Here is a 14,573-nt window from a genome sequence, read left to right as displayed (position 1 = left end):
GTCCTTTGCAGACTCGGGAGTGAAGTACAAACAAAGTATTATCCTGTCCGGCTGAGTGCTGGAGGGTTTTACCCCCTTCCTCCTCCTTCCTCGGCTCCTTGCTCACCTGGCCTGTGCCATAAAGCATTTCTAATCCTGTTTGCCGTTTGCCTGTTAAGAAAGAACGCACCTGTGAAACATTTTCCCCTCAAGGCTGCATGTTTCGAGAGTGCATTTTAAAATACCGCACTGTGTGTTTACACTTTTTGTAATAAAGAATGCTGTTGAAAGATGCCTTCAGTAATAGTGACAATGTTTTTTCTACAATTAAGCTAATTTTTAAAAGAATTGTCAACATCAAAGCATTTGAGCAAAAGGCAGAAGTAAACATTTTGATTTTTTGGATGCCGGTTTTATAACCTCCTGTAAGATATTTGTCTCTCTTTGCTGCTGCCTCAAAAAACTGGTTACTGGTCTGTACGTGATAAAATGCTTGAACCCTTAGGGCATGTGGTGAGGGAGGAGAGGGCAGGGGATGTCCTGCAGCCTGCGAGCGCCTCGTGCAGAAGTGAGCAAAAGGTGGGTGATGTTGGGAGCTGCACTGGAATGGTAAATGTTTCCTGTTGGATGTATGGCTTGGGGTTTTTTTAAGCATATGCTAAAATTAAGTTTTCTTGCGTGTAACATTTAGATACTTCTCATTTTTTATTTCAGCCTGCTTCCGCGCCCTGACAGAGCTACCATTATTAGTAACAGTAACGCACCATGGGTATTAATAATAGAAAAGGAAGGGCTGCTTGGTGCTGCTCGCCGGGCCCACCACGGGAAATGGGATCGAAGGGCACACGGGGTGGATTCCCACGGGTGGGGTGTTGTGTGGTGGCTGGTTCGGTGTTTAACGGTTTAACGCCATCTCGTTCATAGCACGTAGGCGCTGTGGGCAGGGTACGTGCGGGGCCCACGGCAGCACCCTGAGCTGGAGGGTGCAGGGGGGACCGGGCGCAGGGCCTGGCCGGGGTAACTGCGTCGCTTCGGGTACTTGAGGGGAGTCGTCTGTTTCTTCCCAGTCCTGCCCTGTCTTCTGTGGCCAGCAGACAAGGCTTCGTGCCGTCCCTGCGTATGCCTGCGGCTTCCGACTGCAACCTGCTCGCTGCTTTGCAGTCAAAAATTTAAAATAGAGAAAAAGCTTTCAAGTGAAAGACATCCCTGCTAAGCTTTAGGAACAGAAATACGCCTCCATCTTCCATTCAGCCTCTGCGGGAAGGCTGCCAGGCTGACGCCAAACGGGCATCCTTTCTGTGGTACATGTCTGTAAGGGAAAGTATGTGTAATGAGAGCGTTTTCCTTTCGCCACCTGTCCTGTCTGTAACACAGTTAAAATTTAATGTGGTTTGAAGTTAAACTTCCCAGGTTTTGAATGTGTCCAGAATTAATATAAAATGCATTTCCTCATCCTCAGGGTCTTCACATTTAGGGAGCACCTTTCAGCAAGAGCGCCGGCGCCTGATGTAGTGTACGTGCAGCTGTGCTGGACCATGAGCCCCATTAGAGAAGCAGAACTGGCCGGAGGCAACCGAGACCTCACGCCTGGTATTTACCTGCTGGGGAAAGGGAGGGAGCGGGGGGCCGGCAGGGGAAGGGGTAAGGCATTTCCTGTTCAAACTGCCCAACAGCGTCTTTGTGCAGGGAGAACGACGGCGTGTTTGTGCCTGAACAAGTCAAGAGTGGTTCTGTAGTTACCCAGATGATGGAACTGCTGCTGCTCTTCCCCCCCCAACCCTCTCTTTTGTTGCCCTGTCTTCCACACGGCATTTGTACCTATCCGGAAAAGGCAGCGGATGCCAAGCTCTCCCGGGCAAGCTTGCAGCCGCTCCCTTTCCCGATCTGAGGGCTCGCCGGTAGCTACGGCTGAACAAGGGGAGCTGCTCAGTTGTCAGGGCTCTCTCTGACGTCTCTGGTAACGAAAAGGAGCCTCTCCCTCACACGCTGCGCGGGTTGCCGGCAGAGGCAGCAAACGTTTCTGAAGCTGTGGGTTACGTGGCTGCTGAGAAGGGTGTAGCTACGGGCATCTGGGCCAGTCTCAAAGAGACGGGTCGGTAAGGACCGTCTCGCTTCCCGTAGCTTGTAGAACAGTGTTTTTGGAAACCTCGGACCCTTTCTGATAGTAAAAGATGACAAAAATGAATTACAATAAGGTGACATTTTTATTATTTATACAATAAAGAGACTTTTAATGTTATTCAAAACACTTTTTTAAATACTGAAAAAGTTAGGTACACCAAAGCCGAAAAATGGCTCTGCTATACTCTGCACAGCATTGTTTTAGTCCCTGTATTTGTTTTATGTACAGAAGCATCTGCAAAATGCATTCTAAACACAATATGCACCTTACGGGTAAGTGTCATACATGAAATAAAACTGGAAGGATACAACCTGCATGTGCAAATTAACTGACAATATAATTGATTGCACTGAATCAATAGATTTAAAATATAATTTCGAAGTACCTTTTTGCACGTAAAATGAAGCAGCTTTCAAGTTCAGTAAGTCTTTATACTGCAAAAAACATTAAGTACATTCACAATCTATGTTAATAAAGTAGTAAATATTTCTTCATTCAGCTTTATTTACATTAATACTGTAATTAAACTGAAAAGTACAGTTAGTCATTTGTAATATAGCAATCTTTTAACACATACAAAAATGACCATTTTCTGTATATAATTTAAGCTCAAAATCACAATTATCTCAAAATATTAATTACAATACAGCCATCTCCATCATAATTAAACATGTCTTTTATAAAATGGTAAAATTTTTAATAAAGTAAGCTGTTGGTTCTGAACTGGATACAGTACTCACAAGTAGAAAATGAACCGATGAGAGCGTTTGTTCTGCCCAGGGCCAAGCCACACGTGCCAGCAAAGAGACAGCGAAGGCCCCGAGGGACAGAGATGAAGCCTCCTGTGCTGCAGGGCTGTGGCTGGGTTGGTGGTGCTGCCGCAAACGCCTTACAGGGGCCCTGGAAATTCTTACACAATGCAACGATGGCATTCACCTCCAGAATCTTTGCTGGAATTGTCCGGGAAGAGGATTGGCAAAAGGTTGTTTTTTTGTTTGGTTGGGTTTTTTTAAAAGAAACTATTTAAACTCTATGATTGGCAAATACCATCTTTTGAGATTTGCGTTTCCATGACAGTTGAGGTTAGCCGCCCCGCACGCCCTCCGCGGGGCCCGGCCTCGGGGTGCCGCACACGTGGCTTGATGCCCGCCGTCACACATGCCCAAACCCAAGGTGTTCAAAACAAAGCTGAACCACCAATTAATTCATATCCTATCCAAACTACTGGCCTGAAAGTTGTATTGTTACGTTGCATTCCGCTCACACTGGCAAGACTGACAAGTGAAATAAATCCCTGCGTCTGATTGCCTGAAAATGAAATGGTACATCTTTGTGCGCTTGCTTAAAATTAAATTTTTGGAGGCAGAAGCCTGGGGGAAGCGCGCCGAGGCAGGATGGGGAGCTGGTACACGCTAGCCCATGGGTAGGAAGCTCAAACTTCAAGTAAAATTTTAGTCTCATTTGGAAATTGTAAGTGAGAAATCCCACCAGGTGGAAATACCTAAGGTGGGTAGTGACTCCACAGCCCACGACTCGTCATCTCCTGGGCCTGTTTGTGCCTGCTGGGACATGGGTACGCGCATCAAATCCTGTCTCTGTTTTACAGGGCTTGCCTGGCTGTGTGGGTGGGAGAGGGGGAGCGCTATGGTGACACAGGGAACCCCATGTGCTCGTGAGCTCCCAGTGAAGGGGCTGGGCAGCACAGACCCCCGGCGCTCACCCTCCTCCTCAGGGTACATGCCCCTGGTGCCCAGCCATCCTGGTACCAGACCCTGGGGCTTCTCTCCAGACCGGATCCTGCACGTGAGCAGACTGAAATGTATGGTTTTTCATTTAATACTGTCTTTGCATTTACTGTTGCATATACCTCTATCAGATATATACATATATACACACACATACCTATAAAGAAGCATGGTATTGATTGCGTAAGGTAATTAAATGCTATATTACAAGCCAGAGAGGTTTAACCAAGGAATGTCTTTACATTCACAGCGCTTACTAGCAACAGCAAAGCAATCTCCTGACCATTCTGCACTGTAATTTTTAGTTGGATTTTTGGCTCATGAATATTAGTGGTGTTCCACAACGTTAGTGATTTTGCTTCTCAGGCGTTCCTACGTGAGCTAAAAGTATGGCTAGCACAGCAACGCTTCCAAGGTCTTGTCACGCCTGTTCAGAAAGCGGCCGCCCTGTGAGAGCTGCAGCGGTCTTTCAGGCTGAGCGTTCCCAAAGAACCCCTGGCAATTGCTGCACTTGCGGCCGCGCTGCCTGCAGCGCTGGGAACTCACCCCTCGGCTTTGCTCTCGCTGCCACCGCGCACTCGGCGTCCTCCCGCCCGGTCACCTGCACAGGCACGGCCATCCCTGGCTGGCACACCCTGTCCCCCCCTCGGGAGCTAGCATGGTGCCATGAACCACAGAGGCAGACATGGGCACGTGAAAAAACATCTTGGAAAACACCAAAACAGATCTGAAGATGTTAAATGGTCACTCTTATGAACAACTGGCTTCTAAATATCAGAGTTTATCAACACCCAGACAAAAACTACAAGCTGTGAATGGGAAAATGGGCAAATTATTAAGGGTCTGGTCTTAACTTTTTTCTCAAGATAAGAAAAGCCTTTTGGAAAAAGTGAAGCAGCTTTGTTTCCTTCCTCCCTGCCTCCTTTTTTCCTCTTAAGAGCTGCCTTGTAACAAGACTGCAGAAAAGCAAACGAGTTCCTACCAGGCTAGCACTGGGTTTTCGGCACACCGTGTGCTCGGCAGAGGCGGCCCTGCCATGGGTTACAGGGCACGAGGAAAGGGAGCTCCAGCACCGAGCACTGAGCTCCTAAAAACTTGTTGCAAAATGAAGATAAGGGAATTACATCGCAGGCTTCCTTTTTAAATCTAGCCCTTCCCTGAGGATTGTTGGTTAAGAGTTTATTGCATGGAAAAGTCTTAAAAAAGCCGCACGGCGCGTTCCCAGCTAACAGAACGCGCGCTGCAGCACTACAGCGAAAGCCTGGCAGGGGAGAGCTGCCGGCTGCGCGCTGGGCGTCCCCGAGGTACCGCTCGCACGGGCTGCTTCGGTCGGTGTCAAAACTTCCATTAGGAGCTTCAGAACGATACGGAGCTTGAGTGCTCGCAGTGTGGGAGAACGTTCGGTGTGTTGGGGAGTGCTGAACGGCCCGAGGGAAGGAAATCATCTGCGTTTTGAGACTGCTTGCCTGGGTCAAGATTCATTCACACACACAAGTGAACCCACACGTGGAATTCAGCTCAGGGCAAACTGTCATCTGCCTCCAGCGCTTGCCATACAATCATATTTAGTAAAAAAAAATAAAAATAAAATCATAATTGTGTGTGCGAGGTGACAGGAGGTGCAAGTGAATTTGAAGGACTAATGCAAAAATCTAAAGTAGTCCCATTAAACTAATTTTAATTGCTTGTAATACTAGCACTAGCTAAACACAATTTCAGCCAATCTGAGTAAAAATAATGCCAAAAAGAAAATATTTGGTATTTTGGGGGCAGTGGGGGTTGTTAAAAGCTTCACTATTGTGAGTTTCCAAACTCTGCCCCCCAGCCCCCTTCTAGGGTCAGTGGGAGTTCTGGCTAAGATACACGTGTAAGTTAATGTGACATTCCACTGCACCAACCTAATCTTATTGTAATTTCCTTTTCATTAATGAAAGCACTCAGCATTCTTGAAATACAGTTCTGCTCACAGCCCTGACTGATTATGCCACTGTGCTTTAGATCTAGTAAACTCAGCATGCAGGAAAACAGCCAGGCACAAAACAAGGTATTAACTAGCACTAAAGCTCACTTGCTTTTTTCCGTTTACCAGTTTTTACCTGTAAGTGTTTATCTTGGTTCTAGGTCTAAGGCAGAGCCCTCGTCATCCTTCCTACACCTGCAACTCCCTACCACGCTTCTGGTGCTGCGCACGGAATACGTATATTTAATGCCGCCACACGTCTCGGGAGTCTGTCTTGTTGTTTTGCTTGCAGGACGGGTGCATCGTGTTCTGTACGATGACATCAGGCAGCATTACAGCATGGTTCAAAGCCGCCGTAGTCGCTTACTCCGTTTCCCTGCCTGAAGCAGAGTCACAGGAAGGATTTCTGAGCTGGGGAGCTGCGCCGTCATGAACTGCCTACGGGGTGTGTAACAACAGACCTGCTGGTATACGCTGCATCGCCGTGTGGGTGCGTCTGTGGGCACACTCAGAAGAGTGATTTTCTGCATGAAAAGACAAAGGCAGCTCCACGGAGGAATTTAGGTGCATAAATGCCTGCTAAGGGACCTAATTCCCATTCGACTAATTAACTAAAAGCATAATTTTCAGAACATGATGTTGAATAAACCCTTATTTCTTTTTTTAAAGGGCAATGAGGACTTAAGAATGGAAATTCTGGCCTCTGAAATGCCATGGATGTTAGAAAAGTTTTAGATGGGCCCTGCCAGAGGCTGTGTGATTTGATGGCACATTATGAAACTGCATCCATGTGATGGAAAACTGAAAGCTGAAAAAATTGAGCAAATAATCCAAACTCAAATCACGTGAATTCAGCAAGCTTTTTCAGCTTGTGGTATCAAGAAGATTATAATTTACTGAAAAGTATTAATTATTTAAATTTATGTTCTTAATATAATAAAATCATTTATCCAAATTGTAAGTTTTAGGATTAGCATGAGCTACAGCTCACTGTGGCACCTGGTGGTGTTGCCACTCCAGTGGCACAGAAGCTCTTCCAGCTCTTCCAGCTCTTTACATGAATAAAGTAAAATTCATATGATGTGGGAACCTGCTCAGTCAGCGTGGAATTCATGTTTCATTAATATTTGTACTAATACACTTAATTGTTCCTGTTGATCGGGGAGCAAAAGGGAGATGCAATCAGAGCACAGGGGATGTAGAAGCAAACGGAGGAGCGTCACTTTCCAACCGATCGCTAAAGAAATCCCCTAGCGCAGCCAGCCCAGGGCTGCAGCTCCGCACTGACCCTGCACGCCGGCTTCAGTGCCACAGCCCCGCCGGGCTCTGCTTCGCAACCCTTGCCAGACAGTTAAAAAAAACTAAAAAAGAAAAAAAATCCAGAGAGTTAAAAAGCTGGTGCTTCATAATAACATTAGGGGGTAGTTCCTACTGTAGTAACTAATTGGCAATTTAATTTTTATGTGCGGGGTACTTTATCTCTCCTTTCCTATGTGCACAGGTGGTCTTCATAGCACCACCCTCTCCCAACGCCCGAACCCAAAGCACGTGCCAGGCATTTAGTAGCCTCAGCAGGTTTCTCTTCCACGCATGTCCGGTCTGCCCAGAGCCTGGCGTAAGCCCCTCGCACACCAAACTGCCTGTGCGGGATCTCCGAGTCCCGGTGTGTGTCAGGGGTGTCAGGGCCACAGCGGCCAGCAGGAACGCTGACAGCACCTGGCGTGGCTCAGGCCTTCCACGCGCTGTACACGGGACTACGGCAAAACTCCACAAAGTGTATTTGTACCTCTGTGGGAGGAGTACTAGGTCCGTACAGCAGACAGGGCTTTACACAAAACGGCAGTATCGTCTTTTGAAGTTTAGAGTATAAAAAGTATAATTACCTCGGTCAGCGTACCCCTGATGGGAAGAGAAGAAAGGCTTAAGACCTTCTAGAGGCTCTTGCAAGCAGAAAAGTAAAATGTTCCTGGCCGTGCCCATGTGCTATAGCTACGCTCCTCTGACTTGGGTTTTTCAGGGTGTTGCCGATCCAGCTGGAAAAGGTGCGGGTGAGCCTGGCCCTCCCAGAGCAGGTTCCGGCTCTCCCTGCAGTCCGTTGCCATCGGTGGCATTCGGGTCAAGGGAAACTGGATCCCCTGAAAAAATCTCATGGGAGGTTTTCAAAATTTTTCAAAATTTTGTGCTATCAGTATTCTCTGCTGGGAACAGCACCTGGACTTTTACCTGAAGGGTTTTCAAACTGTGTACTTCAGTGGGAAAGCTTTTCCTAGGCTCGCTCCGTGCCATTCGCTGCTCCCCCCGTGATGCATCATATCTCAGATTAAATCTGCTCCCATTCATTTTAAAGAGACTATGACTCAAATAAAAGATTGTATAAAGGTTAAAGCCTCACTGATCATGAATATAGCGAGCAGGGGCTAGCACAGCTTGGACCAGAGTAAAAATACACAGCAATGTAAGACTGGTGGACTGGGGAATGTAAATAAAGGGCCTATAATTTTAAATTAAAAAGTTAAATAATGAAATTAGCAGCAACAAAAAAGGATTTACTGCCACCCATCACAACCTTCTTCCATTTATGAAGCATACCTGTCTAAACTCACTGCTCGTCCACTTAGTGTGTTCACGTGGAATCAACTAAAAGCGTCAAACAAAAGGAAGTTAACCAATTTTCATGTAGGTTATTTAAATCTAGGTCCCAGAGTTGACAGTATAATTTATTAAGTATCTCACCCTGTATAGTGACATTTTTACTAATTAATATGGAGCCAGCTATACACACTGCATATGTACAGGTATTTTCATAAGGCATATAATATCTTTGCATTGAAAATAAATGAACATTATTAAATTTAATTTAATATATACTTTCTTTGAGGTGTTTATGAAAATATTTTTTCTCTATATTTTTGTATGTGACATGATAGAAATATTTCATGGGAAGTACAGGTTAATATATTTTATCTTTATAAAGGCATATACAACTTTGAGGCAGTGTTTCTGATGGACAGCAGAATTCCTAAAGAATTTGTATGTGCTTCTGTGTTTTGAAATTATATGAAATTGACTTTAAGAAGTAACTTGATTAAAAAAACGCACCAATGCACAGCCAGAGGCTGACAATTAAAACTAATACATAGCCACATGAACAATATATTTATATAGTTAATATATTTTTTCCAAGATGATCGGTACTAACATATAGTATTATACATTTGGCACTACCGTTTGCCATTGGTCCAGCAATTGGCAAAAAAATTGTTTCCTATGTATAAATCTGTGTGAACATTAGATCTGGCTAGACATATTTACTATTTATAAAAAAATATTTAGACGGTAAGCTCACGTTGAATAACTAGGTCTACTGTATTCTGGAAACTCTTCAGTAGTAATACAGCCTTCTCATGTTCCATATGTACAAAACTGTGTCCATTTGCCTGTAACACAAAAACAAGAAGAGGAGAAATCAAATGAGATTCTATTTAATGTCTTCATTCTGGGGGTGCAAAGGGATATATGAAAATTACAAACAAGGCTAAAATAAATAATAAGCATATAATGACTTCCTGCAAACAAGAGCTTGACTGTACCACTGAAGGAAGACCCTTCTCTCTCCCTCCCTCAGACAGATACTTCGAGCAGGGACTGGACTAAATGACCTCCGGGGCTCCTTTCTAACTTAGATTATTCTGTGACTCTATGATATTCTGCATATTTTCTGAAGAAACAATAACTCTGGCATGCAAGAGCTTCAAACAGAACAAAGCTGGCCCGTGAAGGTGATCAGGTACCGAACAAAGAGAGCGCTTGCCGCAGAGACCTGCCGTTTAGCCGTCCGTGAAAGCCTCAAGACTACTCCCTGGGCTGCCGTGGCTGAGCAGGTAATCTGTCCATGGCAGAACCTGCTCTCTGCAGCTTACAGCAATTCTACAAACACACCGCACTTTACCTATATATATATATATATATATATATATAAACTAACATTTAAAAATAGGTTAGTGAAGCCTTCGTGCTTTGGTTAATAAACAACCACTGCTGTGAAATTACAGCCCCGTAGAAGAACTACGAGACATGTGTTGCACATAGCCAGAGCGCTGTACGCTGCTACCTTCTTGGCCACAATAAAACCATACTGCGCCGTATTCTATACGGAAGACAGACTTCAGGAGCTGCCCCTTACCAGCAGCCAGCACGGCTGCGGTATTGGACAAGCTGCACGAAGTGGCGGCCAGAGCCCCCCGGGGTGCTCACGCCGCCCCAGCTCACCTGTGAACTGAAGAAATTTCAGTTTATTCCCCACACAGCTCACTGGCATCTGTATTGCTCATTCGGGGAAAAAACCTAAACAAACCTGAGAGCAGGCCAGCTCTGCCTACTCCCCCTCTCGCTGTCCAGCTGCGCAGGGAGGGGTACAGGAAAACGTTGTGCAGCTTCAGATCTCGCTAGCAGAGAAACCTCTTTTCTACTAGACAGGTTTCTCAGTGGAGGAGGGCTGTAGGAGATGCACATCCAAAAATACCTAAGCAGGCCACACACAGAGGGATTTGTTATTTAACATATAAATAAATGATAATCGGAATCTACTTCTTTCATTCCTGCTGTGGTCTCAAATTCCCCATAAAATATGCCATGAAATCCACATACATATTTACACATCGAATTATTATTTATTTCTAATTGTCAGACAAAAAGAATGTTTTTTAGCTGAATCATGGAGCCACCAAAACAAGATTTCTTAGAACTGACGGGCAGTCTTTAACATACGGTGGTAAAATTGTACAACATGGCTGAGAGAGCTGCTCTCCCCTCGCTGACAGACTTAGCAGCCATACAACTGTGTTCCTCCTTAAAAGTCACCTAATAAGACTGCTGCTGATTTTATAACAGAAAAATCATTCTTACTTATTAAATAAATAACTTAGAAGCTTATGACACAGAAAGGAAAGACACAACAATTTTCCTCCCCCCAGGATCCCAGCGGGGCCGTGGGCTTCTGGACTTGTAAGCACCAGAATTTGTTCACTCTTGCAGAAGATGCACACACACTCTTCTATCAAAAACAGGCATCAGGCAAGACCGTGTTTAAGAATTTCACGGTTTTGCCGTGAGCTGGGTAAGTCCACTCAGCAAATGTCAAGCCTTTTAAGTTTTAAAGCTTCCCTACCTCTTTTACCAAAAGGGCTTGGGGAGACACAGAAATGCAGGACAGAAACATTACTGCTACTCCTGAAAACATCCCGCCAGGCAAGTTCTTCCACGTAAATGTTAAAAAAATTCCCCCTCGGAGCCTTGGTCTGATAATACCTTCCTGTGTATCATCTTGAGTAAACTGAATTCACTGCACAGGAGCACAAAAATGCGCACAGACATCGAGGTGCCCCAGGAAGGGTGACACTGGCGCTACCTGCCATGGCAATACCTAAAGGTGCCAGCCAGTAACGCTGGGGGGGGAAGTGTCAGACAGACATGATGGCAGGGAGAGTCCGTAGCACAAAGATTTAGATGACGCTAAAGGCAGCTCACGGGGCAGACAGCGAGAGGACAGAGTGGCTAAGACTGAGGAAACACGAGAAGATGGTTCCTTTCTCGGAGTCCCAGCAGAAACTGGTGTCACAACCGGCGCGCACGTGGAAGACAAGTGGCGCAGATAGCTACAGATGCCAAAGAAGGGAGACGATGGGTGAAGAGGAACCTCCTTCTACAGTGTAACTGGTACTACAAAGCCCGAGTCTCTGGCAGGGGATTGTCTCATGAGATAAATGCAATCAGAGGTGATGGCAATAGTGGGAAATGGGGGTGAAGTGATGCCGGTGAGTATTAGCAATTTCAAGTTCTTACTGCCTAGGGAACTGCATACTTTTAGCTAAAGGCATTGCTTCTATTTGAGAAGTAAAATATCCTTCATCACAGTTATGTTTTTTTCTCTGTGAATTCCTTCATGAGATTAATGACTGCCTTGTTACTTTCCACAATATAAATCAACACTTGGTGTAATAGGTATTATGCATGGGTAGAAGTAATTGCAAATAAAAGGAAAGTGTTCTTGCCAGAGAATTTGAAATGATGTACTGACACTGACAAATAAGAAACTCTGCTGAGACTGGTCCACAATCCTACGAGAATGACTGTGAGTGCAAAGTCAAACAAACTTCATCAACATAAGTGATGAATAAGCCAGGAGAATGAAATTTGCTACCTAAAAAAAAAGGCAGCAGTACCTTAAATGTGATTATATAAATATACGTAACTGCTCCTATTTTAGGAACACATGCTGAAACATGAGAAATCCCAGCTCCTGATGGCATAACAACAGCTATAAAATACATGCAGGTCAAAGGTGTACATCTTTGATGAAGACATGCTAGGCACACACATGGAGCAGACCTGTCCCCGCACAGAACAATACAGCCCTCACACGACTGTGTTAGGACAACTCCCATGGCATATGCCCACTGCTTGCCCCTGCAGGCAACCTTCTCACCTTGTTTTCTTGTAATTTTTTAACATATTTTACTCTTCCCTATTTTTATTTCTGTTACTACGCTCAGCTTTCAATATCGCACCTTCATTATTCTAAGGATCTCTAGCCAATTTTGTAGTTCATCTCCCTTCGTTATTTTCTTTATTTCACTGTTTTTTGAACATACTAGCAATTAAATATGAGTTGCCTATTGTAGACTTCAGAGCTGGTAAGTACTGCAGTGCCCGTGCCATGTAGGAGGGGCAGGGAGGAGTGAAGGAGAGAGGGAGGCAGGAGGAGAGAGGCTACTGAAGAGGTTTGAAACATCCTTGGTTTGCTGACTTCCTTCATATAACTGATTAAAACACAGTTAACCTCTTACCCTTGATCAGTGTGAATGGCTTTAAAAGCTGTTATAAGCCTTTCAGACATCTATAATGACTCTCTTCCTTTTGTGAAAAGTAATACTATTTGCTGCCAGTGGCAACACATTTTCCAGGCTTAACAAAAAAAAGAAACAACCTTGTAGGACATGGTAGAAAACCCTTTTCTACATGGACAGCTGTTACTTTCTGTGAATGAGGCATTTTTGAAAGGTATGTTCAGGAATAGCCTGTCTTTCTATGTAAAAAGTTCACTGGAATACAGAAAATATTTGTTACAGAAACAAAAAAGAAAACAAAAAAGCTGAGATTTCTTTGTAAATTACGTAGATGCTTCCAGGATCCAGTAGCGGATCTAGTAGTGGCCGTCTTTCATGTTGAGTGCATTCAAAAATGCGGAGGCAGCGAAAGCGAGGCAAAAATATTGCCAGTTACAATTCTGTCCAAAAATGTGACGATATAGCTCCTTACACCAGTGTCACATCAGCTGCAAAAATGAAAGTTATAAACATGTCTTGCTTTGTGATATACTTATGCTTGTGAAACTGCTTGTAAAGCTCCTTTTCTCCCTGCACCTTCTTGCGCTGTTAGTGTGGAAAAGCTGAATATGATGTAAGGATTATTTTTATTTTAGCATTTGAATTGTGTCACCTGGATCATTCCTGTGACCAACTGTAAGCATTAAACCCTTCCTGCAGTGCCATTCCCTCCCAGAAGGCTGGTGCTGGCATCCACGTGCCTTATTCAGTATCTCTGCGGAGGGAGTGGAAACTGCCAGGCAAAATGAAGGAGAGCCCGGCTCCTTGCTGTGGGCTTTCTGCTCCCAGTGTGGTCCCCGGGTTTAATCCAGCTCCCCGCTAGCAGCAGGGCGTTGTTGGACAGCACACCCCGGTGCCTCTTTTTCACATCCTCAGTCTGTTTTCAAAAACGGCTTTATTCCTTCTGAGGCCAGCTTTCAAAATACTGCGAGTTACCCTCTGTTATAAATCGATATTAAAGTACCGTAATAACAAAACTATCAGTTAACTTCTACTAAAAACAGTACCAATGTACTTGTAAGATGCAAAGACTCAGTTCAGTTACAAAGCAGTTAAATCCATCCGTACCTGGAGGATCTTATCGCCAGGCTGGAGCAGGCTGGATGCTGGTCCGTCAGGCTGAACCCTAGTAACAAAGATACCCTATAAGTCAGAAGTAACAGAGGTTAGGATGCTATCACCAAGAACTAGTTCCCAAAATACAGGTTTCTCCCTAACTGGTGTCTATATACTCTGGCAAGGGTCTAAACACTAAGCCCTTTTAACAATCTGTTTGTAATCAAACAGTAGCATGGGTTTGTAGCAGCTCTCCGGGAGAGCAGAACTTCAGCTAGTTATTGCCCGATACAAATATAATTGTGGGTCATTTGAAACTAAGATTCCACATCACAAAATAATGTCCAGTCTGAATAGGGCAAGAGTAACAGGGTTATCAGGAGGATAATTAGAACGGAGCAAGCATTAATTTGAGTAATGGGTACCATAATCTATACAGTAATCTTTGTCTACTTTCTCGAGGGGAAAAAAAAGCTTAAAAAAACCCTTCTAAAAAGCAGTCTTGATATTCAGCCCTTGAGATACTCAGTACAATGGTCTGTAGGACTGTCACTTAATCCATGTGTCTGAGGAGTGAATGACTTTGAAAGGGGAAAAATTAAGTAATAAAGGATATTTTCAGATTTGTTTTCAGAATTTCAGTAAAATGTGTTAATAAAACCCAAAATCAAAGATTGAGTGCCTAGATGATGAACACATTTGAAATATTTCCCATACAGCTCATGCAGTCCTGCATTTCTGTGCCCTCAGTCTCACTTTCTGTGCTGTGCTTACCCTGCTGCCAAGGAGGAATACCTTTAAGCAGACTCTAGCACTGAGCATAGGCT

The 14,573-nt window shown here is 44.5% G+C and overlaps 1 protein-coding gene across 5 annotated transcripts in view; it reads right to left on the bottom strand.

The window, feature by feature from the left end:
* Positions 1-9,135: 9,135 nt before the first annotated feature.
* LRRC7 (leucine rich repeat containing 7) overlaps positions 9,136-14,573 on the bottom strand; it is a gene marked incomplete at its 3' end in the record, with an annotated part of 99,766 nt that continues 94,328 nt past the window's right edge. For all 5 annotated transcript variants that reach the window (XM_082003280.1, XM_082003282.1, XM_082003283.1 and 2 more), the window contains 2 exons: positions 13,759-13,833; positions 9,136-9,243 (listed from right to left, as the gene is read on the bottom strand). In XM_082003280.1, the coding sequence (XP_081859406.1) occupies positions 9,136-9,243; positions 13,759-13,833 (183 nt within the window). The remainder of the gene's footprint in view (positions 9,244-13,758; positions 13,834-14,573) is intronic.

The sequence above is a fragment of the Phaethon aethereus genome (genome assembly GCF_964289735.1).
Source record: "Phaethon aethereus genome assembly, chromosome: 8".
Lineage (NCBI taxonomy): Eukaryota > Metazoa > Chordata > Aves > Phaethontiformes > Phaethontidae > Phaethon > Phaethon aethereus.
This window is presented reverse-complemented; position numbering and strand designations above follow the sequence as displayed.